A 16916-nucleotide genomic window follows, 5' to 3' on the forward strand; every position below is an offset into this window, starting at 1 on the left:
ACTTGGTCCCAGCACACCTGGTGATTATGTTCGCGCCCGGGTCTTGGTGCCCCTAAAATCCGGGTGTGACAACGTCCTCGGTGGACCTCTCGTTGGAGTCCCACTCGCGGCACACATGGGCATCGCCGCCCTTCTTCTTGTAGTACCTCTTCTTCTCCTTTCTTCTCCCCTTCTTGTCGTCGCCCCTGTCACTGTCACTAGATAGTGGACATTTTGCAATAAAATGACCGGGCTTACCACACTTGTAGCAAACTTTCTTGGAGCGGGGCTTGTAATCCTTCCCCCTCCTTTACTTGAGGATTTGGCGGAAGCTCTTGATGATGAGTGCCATTTCCTCGTTGTCGAGCTTGGAGGCGTCGATGGGTTGTCTACTTGATGTAGACTCCTCCTTTTTCTCCTCTGTTGCCTTGAATGCGACCGGTTTTGCTTCGGACGTGGAGGGGCTATCTAGCTCGATGATTTTCTTTGAGCCTTTGATCATCAACTCAAAGGTCACAAAGTTTCCTATTACTTCCTCGGGAGACATTAGTGTATATCTAGGATTACCACGAATTAATTGAACTTGCGTAGGATTAAGAAAAACGAGGGATCTTAGAATAACCTTGACCATCTCATGGTCATCCCATTTTGTGCTCTCAAGGTTGCGCACTTGGTTCACCAAGGTCTTCAAGCGGTTGTACATGTCTTGTGGCTCTTCCCCTTGGCTAAGCCGAAAGTGACCGAGCTCCCCCTCGATCGTCTCCCGCTTGGTGATTTTGGTCACCTCATCTCCTTCGTGCGCGGTCTTGAGTACGTCCCAAATCTCCTTGGCGCTTTTTAACCCTTGCACCTTGTTATACTCCTCTCGACTTAGAGAGGCGAGGAGTATAGTGGTGGCTTGGGAGTTGAAGTGCCAGATTTGGGCGACCTCGTCCGAATCATAGTCTTCATCCCCCGGTGATGGTACCTGTACTCCAATCTCAACAACATCCCAAATGCTAGTGTGGAGTGAGGTTAGATGATGCCTCATTTTATCACTCCACATATTATAATCTTCACCATCAAACATAGGTGGTTTGCCTAATGGGACGGAAAGTAATGGAGTACATTTGGAAATGTGAGGGTAGCGTAGGAGAATCTTACTAAACTTCTTGCGTTCATGGCGCTTAGAAGTTACGGACGGCGTGTCGGAGTCGGAGGTGGATGGCGACGAAGAGTCGGTCTCGTAGTAGACCACCTTCCTCATCTTCTTCTTCTTGTCACCGCTCCGACGCGACTTGTTGTGTGAAGGGGATCGCTTCACCTTGTTGGCGGACTCCCCGGATGGAGCCTTCCCATGGCTTGTGGCGGGCTTCTCGTCGGTCCCAAACTCCCTCTTGGCGGATGCTCCCGACATCACTTCGAGCGGTTAAGCTCTAATGAAGCACCGAGCTCTGATACCAATTGAAAGTCGCCTAGAGGGGGGGTGAATAGGGCGAATCTGAAATTTACAGACTTAAGCACAACTACAAGACGGGTTAGCGTTAGAAATATAAACGAGTCCGAGAGAGAGGGCGCAAAACAAATCGCAAGCAAATAAAGAGTGAGGCACGAGGATTTGTTTTACCGAGGTTCGGTTCTTGCAAACCTACTCCCCGTTGAGGTGGTCACAAAGACCGGGTCTCTTTCAACCCTTTCCCTCTCTCAAACGGTCACTTAGACCGAGTGAGCTTCTCTTCTCAATCAAACGGAACACTAAGTTCCCGCAAGGACCACCACACAATTGGTGTCTCTTGCCTTGGTTACAATTGAGTTTGATCACAAGAAGAATGAGAAAGAAAAGAAGAAATCCAAGCGCAAGAGCTCAAATGAACACAAATGTCGCTCTCTCTAGTCACTATTTGATTTGGAGTGAATCCGGACTTGGGAGAGGATTTGATCTCTTTGGTTGTGTCTAGAATTGAATGCTATAGCTCTTGTAATGTGTTGAAGGTGGAAAACTTGGATGCAATTGAATGTGGGGTGGTTGGGGTATTTATAGCCCCAACCACCAAAATGTGGCCATTGGAAGACTACTGTCGCATGGCGCACCGGACAGTCCGGTGCGCCAGCCACGTCAGCCGGCCGTTAGGGTTCGACCGTTGGAGCTCTGATTGGTGGGGCCTTTAGGCTGTCCGGTGGTGCACCGGACAGGTCCTGTAGACTGTCTGGTGCGCCAACTGCGCGTGCTCTGACCTCTGCGCGCGCAGGCGCGCATTAAATGCGTTGCAGTCGACCGTTGCGCGCGAAGTAGCCGTTGCTCCGCTGGCACACCGGACACTGTCCGGTGCTTCACCGGACAGTCCTGTGAATAGCGGAGCGGCCTCCCATTTTCCCGAAGGTAGTGAGTTCAGCGTCGAGTTCCCTGGTGCACCGGACACTGTCCGGTGGCGCACGGGACAGTCCGGTGCGCCAGACCAGGGTGCCTTTGGGTTGTCTTTTGCTCACTTAGTTTGAACCCTTTCTTGGTCTTTTTATTGGCTTATTGTGAACCTTTGGCACCTGTAAAACTTATATACTAGAGCAAACTAGTTAGTCCAATTATTTGTGTTGGGCAGTTCAACCACCAAAATCAATTAGGAAAAAGGTGTAAGCCTAATTCCCTTTCAAATACAATCCATAGGAAATGTTTCCAAGAAACACATGAAATATACATCACTATCATCTTGTGTTTCTAAATGATAGAAATTATATGGATATCTCTATAATTTTGTAAGATAAAATTAGGATATAACAATACATCCTTGATACCTGCATTACCATAGGGGATATGATAATAACATATCATGATATCGTATGAAGCGATTGTCAAAATATTCTTTCCTTGATCCAAAGGAATGAGATAATATTTTGTTTCCCCACTAATATAGTTTGTGGTTCAATTCTCCACATTGCATATTTCTTCTTCAATCGGAAGAATCCCCGTACAAGCTAGTCTGCACAACTCAATCTAGGAGTTTATTTAACTCAATGAGTTTGTTCAACTCAAATCACATGAGTGGTTAACTCCAATCGAGGAGTTTGTTCAACTCAAATCACATGAGTCTTCAACTCTAATTGATGAGTTTGTTCAAATCAAGTCGCATGGTATGTGTTCAACTCAAATCCATGAGTTTGTGTAACTCAAATATATAAATTTGTACACTCAAATCACATGAGTGTGTTCAACACGCATCACATGAGTTGAACATATCACAACATCAATAAATATGGTATCAATAATAATGAGATTATATCAAATCTCATGAATAATTTGAATAATTTTTAAAAGCAAATCATCTAACAAAGTGGTCTTCTCTTAGAAAGAGAAGTGTTGTTACGTGATTTAGTTCAAATCACGTTTTACACAACCAACCACCGTTATCATGTCAAATAGAATATTAAAGTACACTTCATATCTTAGCTTTCATGAGTAGTTTGCATCAATTGGGATTTAATATACAAGATGCTTGGCATACAACACTACATCATGTATAGTGTAATGACAGTTTGTCATTCTCATTGCCCTTCTATTTCTGGTGTGCTTGTATATTTGTTTCATGTTGTATTTTGCATTGGTCAGTCGTGTTCATAGATTAACAACGGTATCAATTCACTTAACCTCGTGTTATTCTCAACATTATTCTAAACACTATGAACCTCACAAGAGAGGCGCCACAAAAACATTAGCATTAATGATGAGCCTTCAAAAGAAGTTCATCATATTATTCATTATATGTTTGAAATAAATGGAGAATAATGTTGATAGTATGCAACAATTTAACTTCAAGCAAATTTTATGAATACAAAGATTTGGTCTACACCATATTGTAGTCTCCTACTCATAAGGTAACATGTCTTATGATTTCCTTTGCTATTCACTGTGCAATTATGGACCAAGTCACAGAGCACAAAGTTCTTTTCAATAGATCTGTAAGAGAAGAGAGCATCACATTTGTTCTAAAGTGAATAGGTGAATCCCCATATAATGCAAAAATGATTTTGATATTCAATGAACTTATCCAATGAACATTGAGGATAATTAAGCCCATTAGGCTAGTTCTTCAAAATATTTAGTTGCCATGTCCCTACAATCATTATCATGGACTTCCATTAATGTACCATGTAAATTAAAAATCACAATGGTGATGTTGTAAGCTCAAATGCAAAATTATTAAAATCACATATGATATGAGTTCCATGAAAGTACTCAACCTTACAATTGAATGAATATTTTTGAGAATTAGTCAGTATTATATAGATAATCCTCAAATTAATGAGGTAGATCTCCTAGTAGTGGGCAAGAAACTTGCTGCCTATAAGCACGGTCTCTAGGATGATAAGTTCATTACATGAACAAACATAGTCAATGCTTAAGACTCCACTATCATGCTCTTCTAATTTTCAAATATCATTCAAAAACATCATAAGATCTTTCGGGTTAGCACATATAGGTAATCATCTTGAAAGATGTAGACCTCTTAGTGATAGTCATTTCAAATACGGCCTGAAGCACGGTCTCTGGGCTACTAAACTCTATAAAAGAATTTAGCGCAACCAGCCAGTGCTTAGGAATCCATCACCCTATGTGAAAGGGAATTAGGCTTACACCTATTTCCTAAATGATTTTGGTGGTTGAATTGCCCAACACAAATAAATTGGACTAACTAGTTTGCTCTAGTGTATAAGATATACATGTATCAAAGGTTCACACTTAGCCAATAAAAAGACCAAGATTTGGGTTCAACAAAGAGAGCAAGGGATAACCGAAGGCACCTCTGGTCTGGCGCACCGGACTGTCCGGTGCACCACCGGACAGTGTCCGGTGCACCAGAGGACTCCAAGTCAAACTCGTCACCTTCGGGAAAATCCAGAGGCACTCCGCTATAACTCACCGGACTGTCCGGTGTACACCGGACAGTGTCCGGTGCCCCAAGGAAGAGCGGCTCTGGAACTCGCCAGCCTCGGGAATTCGCTCCGCTATAATTCACCGGACTGTCCGGTGCACCACCGGACAGTGTCCGGTGCACCAGAGGACTCCAAGTCAAACTCGTCACCTTCGGGAAAATCCAGAGGCACTCCGCTATAACTCACCGGACTGTCCGGTGTACACCGGACAGTGTCCGGTGCCCCAAGGAAGAGCGGCTCTGGAACTCGCCAGCCTCGGGAATTCGCTCCGCTATAATTCACCGGACTGTCCGGTGTACACCGGACTGTCCGGTGAGCCAGCAGAGCAATGGCTACTTCGCGCCAACGGTCACCTGCAGGCGCATTAAATGCGCGCCAGGAGCGCGCAGAAGTCAGGCACACGCGCGCTGGCACACCGGACACTCTACAGTACATGTCCGGTGTGCCACCGGACATCCAGGCGGGCCCAGAAGACAGAGCTCCAACGGTCGGAACCCAACGGCCTTGGTGACGTGGCTGGCGCACCGGACTGTCCGGTGCACCATACGACAGACAACCCCACCAAACGGCTAGTTTGGTGGTTGGGGCTATAAATACCCCCAACCACCCCACATTCAAATTATCCAAGTTTTCCCACTTCAACTACTTACAAGAGCTCTAGCATTCAATTCTAGACACACCCAAGTGATCAAATCCTCTCCTAACTCCACACAACGCCCTAGTGATTAGAGAGAGAGATTTGCTTGTGTTCTTTCAAGCTCTTGCGCTTGGATTGCTTTCTTATTTCTTTGATTCTTCATTGCGATCAAACTCACTTGTAATTGAGGCAAGAGACACCAATCTTGTGGTGGTCCTTGTGGGAACTTTGTGTTCCAAGTGATTGAGAAGAAAAGCTCACTCGGTCCGAGGGACCGTTTGAGAGAGGGAAAGGGTTGAAAGAGACCCGGTCTTTGTGACCACCTCAACGGGGAGTAGGTTTGCGAGAACCGAACCTCGGTAAAACAAATTCGTGTGTCACACCTCTTATTTGCTTGCGATTTGTTTTGCACCCTCTCTCGCGGACTCGATTATATTTCTAAAGCTAACCCGACTTGTAATTGTGATTATTTTTGAGAATTTCAGTTTCGCCCTATTCACACCCCTCTCTAGGCGACTTTCACTATGCTTATCCCAAATATGTAATTTTATTTTGCATGAGATCCATTAAGTTTTGACTTAATAATGTGCTATGTTTTCCATGCAAACGTAAAAGAATGCAATAACAAAAGCAGGTAGAGGTATGCAAATCATAAATGTAAAAACAAATACAATTCATGAATGAGTCTGCAAAATTTTTATAATAAAAACAGACAAATATGTATAATTACATATACTATCAATAATATAAATATTCAGATTTAGACGCACAAATACTGGTTAAGACAGAATTACGAGCAAAACACACATTCTTGTACTAAAAATTGCAGAAAAATAAAAATTGAAAAAAAAATAAAAGAGCACATGTGGCCCATTTTGGCAGAAACGACCCATGGTCGTGGGGGCCCAGTCGGTAGGCCTAGGCGCCGGCCTAAAAGGAGGCCGAAGGTGGCGCCACTGCCAAGTCTGGCCGGGTCGCCGGTGCGGCTGCCCACGCCGGAGCACGCCCGTCCGCGCCGGATCTCGACCGCGCTGGGGTGCAGTCGCCCACGCTGAGGCCCGCCCGCACTTGGGACGTGAGTGGCAGCCACAGCCGTGGCTGGGGCTGCCCGCGATGGGGCCGCCGCGCCTTGGCTGGGGCTCGCCCGCGCGCCGTGCGCTGTGGCCGGGTCTTGCCCACGCGCCGGGCCACGTGGCCAGGGCACACTCGTTGGTCGTGGCAGCCGCGTCGTGGGGGTTGCACCTGCCCAGGCCAAAGTCGTGTCGGTAGGGCTATGCCCGCGCGCGCCATGGCCGGGGCTCGCCGGTGTCAGAGCTGCGCGTCCGGGCCTCACCCGCGTTGGAGCGCGCCTGCCCACGTGTGGCATGCACCGGAGCACGCCTACCCGTGCTAGGTCTCCTGGGCTCGTCCGCCCGGGGGTCGCGCGTGGTTAGGGTTTGCCCGCCCACGCCGGAGCGCACGTCACCTAGGGCTCAACTGCCCGTTCGCGCTATGGTTGCTTGTGGCTGTGGCTGGCCCACCCGTGTTGTCACGACTGGCCCGCTCGCGTGACTGCGGCGACCTACCTACACGTGCTCGTGGCTAACCGTAGAGGTAGGCCCGTGCACTGTGGCTGATGATGGGGTTCGCCCACCCGCGTCAGGGCCAAGTCTTCATTCGTGCCCGCACGCCATGGCACCTCCAACTTTGCATTATTGACGACACGAAAAACTTCGCAAACACAACGAACGAGAAAAGGAACGATATGCATCTTTATATTCCTATCGTTCTAGAGGCGAGGCCTCCAATCTTCTCTCTCCTATAGCGAGTGATCACTTCTTCCCTCTTGTCCCCACGAGCACGTGCTGATAACGTATTGTAATGTAATGATAACGAGATTGAGAGAAATTGCAAATGGAGAGAACTATGTAACAGGTGGCTAGCGGCAGGCAGACAGCATGAACAAGCTCTTTGAGCCTTGGCAGGGAGACCATGTAGCATTCAAGATGGGCTGTTAAGCCATAGTTTTTTTTTCTCTTGAGAAAAATAAAATTGCTGCCTCAAAAACAAAATATTGTTTCTCCGATCACAAATTGAAGTTGAAGACGGCATGGGGACTTTTTACGCAATCTCGCACAGAAAAACCAGCATTTGCTAGTGTTTGTTCTTTACTTAGGGCTAGTTTGGGAACCACATTATCCCAAGGGATTTTCATTTTTCCAAAAAAAATTAGTTCATTTTCCCTTGAGAAAATAAGAATACCTTGGAAAAATTGAGCTTCCAAACTAGCCCTTACAAACATACCCATCCGTTGCAAAAAAAAAAACAAAGTAAGAAACCCAATACATCTAGAAATCAAACTCCATACCATGAAAATCTCATACGAGTATGATCGATGACAAGTAAAAAGATGGTTGAAAGTCACTACTCTATAGGGTTATTTTGGGAACTGTATTTTCCTAAGGGAAAACGGGAAAATAAAAATAACTTGGGAAAATGGAATTTCCAAACTAGCCCTTAGTATTAGGCATATTACATAAAGATGCAATAACATGCACTAAACAAGCGAGACTTAGGGGGTGTTTGGTTTCTAGGGACTAATGTTTAGTCCCTTCGTTTTATTCTTTTTTAGTCTATAAATTGCTAATATAGAAACTAAAATAAAGTTTTAGTTTCTATATTTGGTAATTTTGGAACTAAAATGGAATAAAATGTAGGGACTAAACATTAATCCCTAGAAACCAAACACCCCCTTAATTATCTACATCTTTAAACAGTCAAGTGGAAACCAAGTCGATAATTAGCACGTATATTCAATGTCAGCACAAGCAGTAAAACTTCATACAAGTCAGCGCACCACTGTACCTAGATCATAATAAGTAGACAGCGTAAGATTCTAACAGCAAGATCAGCGTAAAACATCAGTTCTCTAGTACTACTGTGCATGGCATAATGTACCGACCAAAAGGTAGAAACGCTGAACAACTGCTGACTTCTCTGCATGGAATCTGGCTTCATTAGCTTATGATCCATCCATCTCCACAACGACAGGAGCAAACTGCGCTAACATGGAAACAAAAGTTTCACTAAGGTGTGTGTAAGAGAGAAATGCTAATTAATGCTATAGATCATTTGATCTCGATCCAGATTTACCTCGTCATCTTCATCAATAAGGTTCACTGCGTCGTCCTCAAGATCCCACCCAAACGTAGTCTCCAGAAGCGATTTTAGTTTCCTAGCCTGCATATGGGAAGGAAATGTGAGACATATCCTGCAGTGACCAGTTACATATATCACCAGGTTTCTCAACAGTTGTGCACGTTAATCCAGGGATCACAGTAGCCTAAAAACTAGTCCTCCTCTGCTCTGAATCACAAAACAGGAAGTTACAGAAATTTGTAGCAAGATTTGTGGTGTCAAATATAATAATATGTATATATGGTTGACATGTGGAAGTACGGTTCAGGAATGCCAACCCATGACAGAAGGTCTCCATCCACGACTGGGGCTTCAAATACAACTGTAAAGAAATCCTGCAAATGCAATTAACAGAAATCAATGATGCAAGTAACATAATATTTTCCTCCTATGTCTTTCGTTTAGGTAGACGACGAGGTATTCTGTTATTGGTGGCTTCGGATTAATACTTCAATTGCAGGATATTGGAAAGCAGAGTAAACTTGTTCATCGCCTTAGAGCATTGGATGGTTTGGAGACACAGCAATAAGTGTGTTTTAATGGTGCTACACCAAATGTCCAGGTTGTTCTTAGAATAATTTTTTAAGGTAACCTCTCGTGTATGGCTGGTGGAAAAGGTTTGGCGCAGATTTCGGCTGCTGCCTGCTAAAGGTTGTTTCAGTGGTTCTAGTCGAGTGTGTTTGAGTTTCAGGTACGTGTGTGATGCTTGAGTACAAGTGAGTTTGCATGTCTTGTAAATATTCTCTCCTTAATGCAATAATATGCAGCTCTCTAGCAAATTCTAGAAAAAATAGGTATACACAAGGCATTTGGAAACATTGAAAGTTGAAAACAAAACAATTTTCTTGTTTACAAAATTCCAAGTCAGGGATTTCAGGGTTATGAACTCCAACAAAAACAAACTAACCAAACATGCTATTAAACATTTATTTTCTGCTACGACATTCCAAAAGTGATTCCTTGGGATTGATATAACTAGACAAACCTACTTTCAGCGAAGGGCATACTTTAGCAAGTGAAGTTAAAATATTTAGGGCTTGATTGGAAGTAAAGTATTTTGTTAGTTTCTAGGCAATACCACGGTATATAGGGATACCAGAGTATTTATGCCATAAGGTGTTTGGTTGCATTCCCAAAAACTATTTTTTCAAAACTATGGTATTCTAGATACCATGGTATTTTTAGAGTATTGGAAAGTGCACTCCAACCCAAAGTTTTCATGTCATGGCTAGCTTTTGACTAAATATCATAGTTTACAATATTGTATCCAAACAATGTTTGTCAAAGACATGAAATTTTTGGAGTTGACCAAAATTATGATATTGTCATGACAATTGCAAATTATCGTATTGTAAAACTATGGTTTAAGAACGTTGTTGGTTGTTTCCAAACAAGCCCTTAGACCCAAGTCTGCCAATGCACTCATAAGCTAAATGACACGTAATGTTGACATGGGAAGAGACAGCAAAAAGAGACTTGAAAGGATGAAATATATTCAAAAATCAACCTTGAATAGGAGTGCGTTGAAAACAACTATTCATATTCCTGAAACTTGACTTGTGGTTTCTGTTGGATTTCAACTCTAGTCTACCCCAACTTGTTTGGGACTAAAAGTCTTTGTTGTTATTGACAATATGGTAGGAAGTTAGGAACGATCTTAAAATAGGAAGTTATGAACTTAGCTCTTGTATTTGGTAGCTTGTTGGGGACTAACTTGGCATACCAAAATATGGTTAACTATACTTATATTTCACCACATTCGCGTTTGTAACATAATATTTGTGTAAGTAACATAGTTAAATTTAGGAAATAACAAAAACATGATCTTAATCCTTGTGTGTATCAATACTGTATCAGCAGAATTACCTTTGAAAGACGGTACAGGAATATGTCTCTTGAAAACCATGTTTCATCCAAACACAGAGAATTGCCCATATCCCCACTTTTGGAATCTTGGGTATGTTGAAAACCATGCTTGAGTTGATAGTATAATGTCCTTATAAACTGAAGGAAACACAGAGCAGATAAAAGAGGTAAATCTGTTAGTTTCCATGGTTTGCTATATTAGCATAAGATAATTTACTAAACACATGCTTGAGCTCATGAACAAAAAGTAGAATGCCCAGCTAATACCTTTATAAACATGTTAGTCCTTGTATGAAGGGGCTGCCAAGGATAAAGAAGGGTCAAATAAGCATATGGAATTATCTATGTCAAAGAGAGAAATAATCAAGAGGGAAAGTATTTGCTATTAAATGTTGTTCGTCCCACGCAGGAATGCAGGCACGCACACACGAAGTGGTTAGGTCTCAAAATGAGAGCTGCAGTTTCCTCATAGAACCAGCCATTTGGCCATTTCTAGTGCAGATATCTGGTCTGCTATTCATTCCTTAGTAACGTTCCCGGATCGATGGGATCGAGGAACGAGAACGTGGTACACGGTACGCTACTAAAACTAGGTTTTTATACTACGGGAGCGAGATCGTTCCCACGTTCCCAGTTCCTGGTTACTAAGATTCATTCTATATTTTACTTTCAGGTTATCTAACTTTGATTTTGGGGATCCAAATTTAAGGTTTTAAAGTCGTCCGACTAATCGCGATTAGTCGGCCTTATCGCCTAGGATAGCACGATTAGGAGGGCCGACTCGATTAGGGCGACTAGGTTGCGATTAGTCGTCCTAGTCGCCGACTAATCATGATTGATAATGACTAATGAGCTATTAAAACCTAACATAAACCATAGTCATGGGATTTGATTGATACAAGAAGCACAGTATCTTAACCTCATAAAGATGTGTGTTGAGAAGGAAGTTCATAAACATACTAAATGTCTACTGTTTGTTGTTAATACATGTGGAAGCATGGTTTCACAATTTCAGCAACATGTGTCCTGACTCCTGAGAGGGCCTTCCAAACTTCAAAGTTGGCAAGTTTATGTCAGCAAAGCACCTATGTGACAAAATATTAAACCAAGAGAACTTTTAACATAAACGATGGGCTAGTGGAATGGACTCTAATACAATAAGAATGTACACATTCAACACAAGAAAAAATATGTTTCCATAATAATAAAAATACCACAAAAGAATCAAATCCATCAATTAACTACTTACAGCATCACTGCAGCTCAAAAGAAGGCTGACTAGTGCTTTCCACTGCATAAAAGCCTCTAGTGATTGACCCATCTACATAACTCAAATGCATCAGAGAATATTCTAGTAGCAACCTAACTCATTAACAATTAACTATTTAGTTTTGTCTGTAGTACCATAAAAGCTATGAAAGCAAACTGAAGCTCCCCCAAGAATAGATCTTCTTGACCTTCATAATTTTTGGCCAAAATAGTCTCCAGCAAACTTGTCTGAGAAGTAGAATTGCCTCATCAATAGATAATTAATAAGTTGCCAACTCGACGGTCAGAGCTCTTATTAACAAGTGACATCTGTTGGATATCTTACTTTGAGCAAACTAACAAATAACAGCAGAAATTTACCATGGCTATCTGGATATAGTATTATAATTCAGAAGATTTTAGATGGTAGTACCATAAGCATATGAGAGTCCAAAGGAGCAGCAAATCAGTGTTGTGTCATGCACTCATGCCTATTGATCCTTGTGTTCTCGTATGATTGCATTCTCTTGTACTATGTAATTTCAGTCGTTCCAAAGTGTAGTTCACTTTAATTTTGTCCTAAGTCAAACTTCTCTAACCTTGACCAAGTCTAAAAAAGAGCAGACCTAGTGCCAGAGGCTCCCACATGAATAGGATTCGGGAAAGGGATAAACCGAGGCAAGTCTTCCCCGCAAATGTGGAGAGGCTGCTTTGAACCTGTGACCTGCTTTGAACCTGCGACCTGGTAGCTAAGTGAGACAACTCTCACCACTGCATCGGGCCTACATTCTAACCTTGACCAAGTTTTCAGAAAAAAAGTATTGATGTTTTTTAGTTCAAGTAAATGCGCTATCAAGACATATTTCATGGAAAATTTAAAGAAACTAAACAGATTTTGACACATTTTCTATAAATTTGGTCAAAGTTATAGAACTTCAACTTAGGACAAAGCTAAAGTGAACTATAATTTGGAACACGGTGAGTATATGGGTGGACTACAAATGATAAAAACATTACTTTGTCCAAGTTTAGGGCTGTCAAGTCACCCCCAGAGATGTCCTTATGCTTAACTGAAGCAGGGATACTTGTGTAGTAGCATCCTCTCCGCCCAGACTGTACAGGAGCATTCTTTGCAAACTTTCCTTCTCTTAGTTGTTCCACCAAACGTCTCTCCATGTCACTTTGGGGAGCTTTATCCATCCATGATGACTCCCACGCAATTGTGATTTCTCCTCCAATTGGTTCTGCACAAACACCAAACATGGTTATTTTCTACTCCCCTAATTGATATCAACAAACATGTCATGATGTGACTAATTCCCATTCAATCAAAAGTCAACAAAAGCAAGGAACACATCTCATACCAAGACGCTCAATGACATTCGGTGACAAGTAGTCCGAAAGTTGTTTCCAATCTCCATAAGAATCTAAATTGTATGGTCCAAGTTGATCATCAAATTCAAAATGTCTTACAGCTTCTGAGTATCTGATATCCTACCAGAAAACAAAATTTAGTATAAGTAATAAAAAGCATCTGTGGAGCTTCAATGGGAGAAACACATAATCCTCCTTTCCACTTCGTGTTTCGCATATCATTTACCAATGGCAACAGACAAAATCAAACAAGTTCAGCATAAAATTCTCTAAATTAATCACATTTCATCTACTATGTTATTGTTGTCAGTATGTCACATTATTCCAGTTGAGTCCATCCATCTGGTGCCTTATTAGCAACATAAGTTAGCATTATATGGTTGAATTTGTAGGGGCAAAATGGTTACTGTGCATGAAGCAAAGACAAAATATAAGAATTTGAAGCTGCCACACTAACATATAGCGGTAATTGTCACCTAAATTCAGTACAATATAGTGTAATTTACTATGCAAAAAAGTTGAAAAATAAAACAAGAATAATTGTAGTAGAGCATGAATAATGATTCATGCAAGAATCAATGCAATACAGCTCACCCTGCCAGTACAGCTGGTTTGGTTTAATAATCCATTATCGTAACCTCAAATTTGCTACTAGCAATTGAACATGACAGCATAAAGCAGAAAGTCCAGCAATGACAAAAGATTCAAATAGTATTCAATATAGTACCTCTTCTTCTGATAATTTGATTAATCGTTCCTCTTGCACATCCCACTTTCGAACAATCACCTACAAAATACCAAATAGAAGATGTGTATATATGTAAAAAATATAGTTAAGTGGCATTAGTTGATACCTTTTTCCTGGCAAAAAAGAAACATTTATCCACTTGAATCTTCAGCATGGAATGGATTTTGTCACTTTTAAATTTGATTCTTTTTTCCCTTCTAGATCCTATTATTACACCACACTTTCAAGTGCATTTTTTATATATCAGTTTCATATTTATATATTTTTTTGCATTCATGTTGTAGAAGGAAAATTTGCACTTCCTCTTGTCCCTATCAAAAGGAAAATTTGAACAGGGACATAGGTTAAGAATTTGCAAATTGACAAATCCAGAAGAGAAAGTGGCATGAATTCCCTCCTATTCAACTAATTTGGCTGGAAAGCTGAGTTGATGGTATGTTTGGGTGTTATGCACAAATGTTTAGGACACAATAAAATAAATAAGGGAAGAAGAGAATAAAAAGCATCTAAATTGTGAAGCGAATATAGTTCGTAAATGGGCATGATAGAATAATTATATACCAAAACAGAAGAAGGCGCTACACATTGCTTCAAATGGATTAACTAGATACAAAATACTATAGACAATACATCCTTTTCTGTTTAGTAAATGAAAATAAAAGAAATACATGAAAATTAAAGTACAAAAATGGAATATTAAGATAAATATAAAGCATAGCATATTACTTTATGATTCACTATCTCAACCTCCTACCGAACTATAATAAAAGAAACATTAGTCATAACCTGCTAGATTTATTGATCAAGTCAACAGTTCATCCCAAATATATAAACAAGACAAATTTCCTTAGCATACAGGTGATGAACTGTCAATAACTAAAAGAATAGCATGCACTTTAATTCTATAAAGAATAATAGGTGCAATAACCTCTCTGCAGTCAATACACATGTTTCAGGCCAATAGGACGAAGTACCTCAGATTGGTGTGTAGTAAGAAAGAACCCGACAGTAGGTGCAAACTCATTCCCATGCCTAAAAGTGTTCAGATTTTGGACAAATTGTCAGCGCACTATATCATTCTCTAATAAATGAAGGCATGGCATTACAGATAGGGATCATTAGAACACATTGCAAATGGAAGTAAACCAAATGGAGCACTCACACACATTGAACCACTATATCACACAGCGCCAAACAGTTTTAAGAATTTTACAAGGCTAGATGAAAGCAATCAAGAGAAGAGGAAAGCAGCAGCAAACTGCTGCTTATCTAACACTACTCTATACACATGTTGTTGCGGTCCATGATTGCAGGAAGTGTTCGATTAGCATTCTGAGATTTTGTGTCATATACAGCAAAGGCACTTCCAAAGTAGAAGACTGTGACCACTCGATGTCCATGGTAAGAGTAGCATTACAGTAACTTATTCATGACAATTAAAAAGAAACTCAAACTCTAAGCAAGCTGTTGGCTTAATTCTGTAAAACACATCTAACTGACAAACTAGAACAATGGATATGTTGCACAACTGGCAGTAACTGATTCAAAAAACTGAACGGAATCATGTACTGAAAATTAGCTGGCATTCTATCATCTAAATTATTTCCCAATAGTTATAGTTGAAATGTTGCAAGAATCGGAACTTGAAGCTAGCGGATAGCCGAATACGATACCTGTTTGGGGAGCAGTAGTAGACGAAATGGGCTCCCGGTGGCACCATCTTCATCCCTTTGAACTTGGGTCCAACAGAGAACATCTGTTGAAGAACAAGAAGCAGGCAGAGATGAAAAGCCGTCACATTATTTGACGCACGCACCAAAACAGCTCGCTACGAAACCGGGTCGTTGGCGGCCAAATCCCACTGACCTGGGTATCGATTCCGAAGAGGGTGCGCTGGGGGACATCGAGGAGGAGGAGGGTGGCACCCTTCCGCACCAGCTCTGTTGCTACCTCCGGGTCCATCCGCGCCGCAGCACCGCCGCCGCTCGCCATGGCACTATGGCAGTAGCGCGCTCGTGCCGTCGTGCGAGAGCGCGAGTGTTCTGGAACGGGACAAGACGTCTTCAACCACGTGAATTGCTAGAAGCCCATAGTCTTCTTGTGTTGTGCCCATCTGACCCGTGGACTGAAATAGAAAGTTTGAAAATGGGCTTGGCCCATTCGCCTATAAAGTTGGGGCCCATAACACCCCTATAGTGTGTTACGTCCTCCCATCATCTGAAGTTCGCTTTCCACCGTTTGAGCAACTCTTCTCTAAAATAAAGCTATCTAAGACCATCTCCAATAGTTAGACCATCTCCAATAGTTATGTAAACAAGTCCCTAAATATAAATTTAACAAGTTTTCAAGAAAAACTCTACTCCAACAGTTACGTAAATTAGTTCCCTAAATTTACAAACTTTCTACGAAACCCAATTTTATCCCTACATTTACCAACCTTGTTGGGACTCACTAAATCTAAAAAACATACTTTTGCCACTGTTTTGCACTGTCCCATTGTCCTGTTAACCATAAATTCATCTCCAGCGCCCAGATATCTTGATGCCGCCACTGCTAGACAACCTCTTATGCCGAGACATCGTCAGAGCACATCCTGTGATGTCTTCACGGCATCATCGTGACCGTCTGGTCTTTCATTCATAACTTCGACCTCTCAAGACATCAGGGAAAGTTGTGATATTGATTTCTGCCGACAACTCAATTAAAAATAGAAGCATGCTCGCTTATTTTTTTGTTGACGTGGACTACTTTAAAAATTAGCAACCGATAAATAAGGAACTGCTGGAGCACATGCATTTTTCTACTCCTTAAAATGTTTTAGCAACTTCTTAAATTTATAATTTAGGGTGCTAAATTTATATAACTATTGGAGATGCTCTAACATTTTGTTTAGTAAGTTGCCAAATAGCTATTAGAAGAAAAAATTGGTCTCCAACAATTCTTAATATTTAGAGAGTAATTTAATTTTAAATCTAGTTTTGG

General features: G+C 41.6%; 1 protein-coding gene across 5 annotated transcripts; it reads right to left on the reverse strand.

Annotated features, from left to right (window-relative positions):
* Nucleotides 1-8268: 8268 nt before the first annotated feature.
* LOC100283264 (cePP protein) lies at nucleotides 8269-16034 on the reverse strand. 5 transcript variants are annotated; one of them, XR_561743.3, is made up of 14 exons: nucleotides 15801-16002; nucleotides 15608-15690; nucleotides 14909-14966; nucleotides 13914-13973; nucleotides 13177-13306; nucleotides 12830-13056; nucleotides 11969-12061; nucleotides 11814-11885; nucleotides 10832-10864; nucleotides 10565-10702; nucleotides 8977-9033; nucleotides 8654-8740; nucleotides 8463-8558; nucleotides 8269-8359 (listed from the first exon to the last, which is right to left on the reverse strand). XR_561743.3 is itself a non-coding variant. In NM_001412426.1 (13 exons), the coding sequence occupies exons 1-13, from the start codon at nucleotides 15924-15926 to the stop codon at nucleotides 8523-8525; spliced, it is 1146 nt and encodes a 381-aa protein (NP_001399355.1). In that variant the 5' UTR covers nucleotides 15927-16034; the 3' UTR covers nucleotides 8272-8522. The 5 variants fall into 5 exon arrangements, 2 of the variants coding, with proteins under 2 accessions (NP_001399355.1, NP_001353888.1); XR_004855964.1 differs by having other exon boundaries at nucleotides 8278-8365; nucleotides 12884-13056; nucleotides 15801-16034; NR_159536.2 differs by having other exon boundaries at nucleotides 8295-8365; nucleotides 15801-16034.
* Between the last annotated feature and the right edge of the window lie 882 nt (nucleotides 16035-16916).

The sequence above is a fragment of the Zea mays genome, chromosome 2 (genome assembly GCF_902167145.1).
Source record: "Zea mays cultivar B73 chromosome 2, Zm-B73-REFERENCE-NAM-5.0, whole genome shotgun sequence".
Taxonomy (NCBI): domain Eukaryota; kingdom Viridiplantae; phylum Streptophyta; class Magnoliopsida; order Poales; family Poaceae; genus Zea; species Zea mays.

Bases quoted from the DNA above. Each gene is read 5' to 3' on its own strand.
- LOC100283264 (NM_001366959.1), bottom strand. From the start codon at position 15,926: ATGGCGAGCGGCGGCGGTGCTGCGGCGCGGATGGACCCGGAGGTAGCA. The intron at 13,307-13,913 runs GTACTATATTGA...GTTTTCTGGTAG, and splicing joins TCAAATTATCAGAAGAAGAG to GATATCAGATACTCAGAAGC. The intron at 13,057-13,176 runs GTATGAGATGTG...GTGTTTGTGCAG, and splicing joins GAATGTCATTGAGCGTCTTG to AACCAATTGGAGGAGAAATC.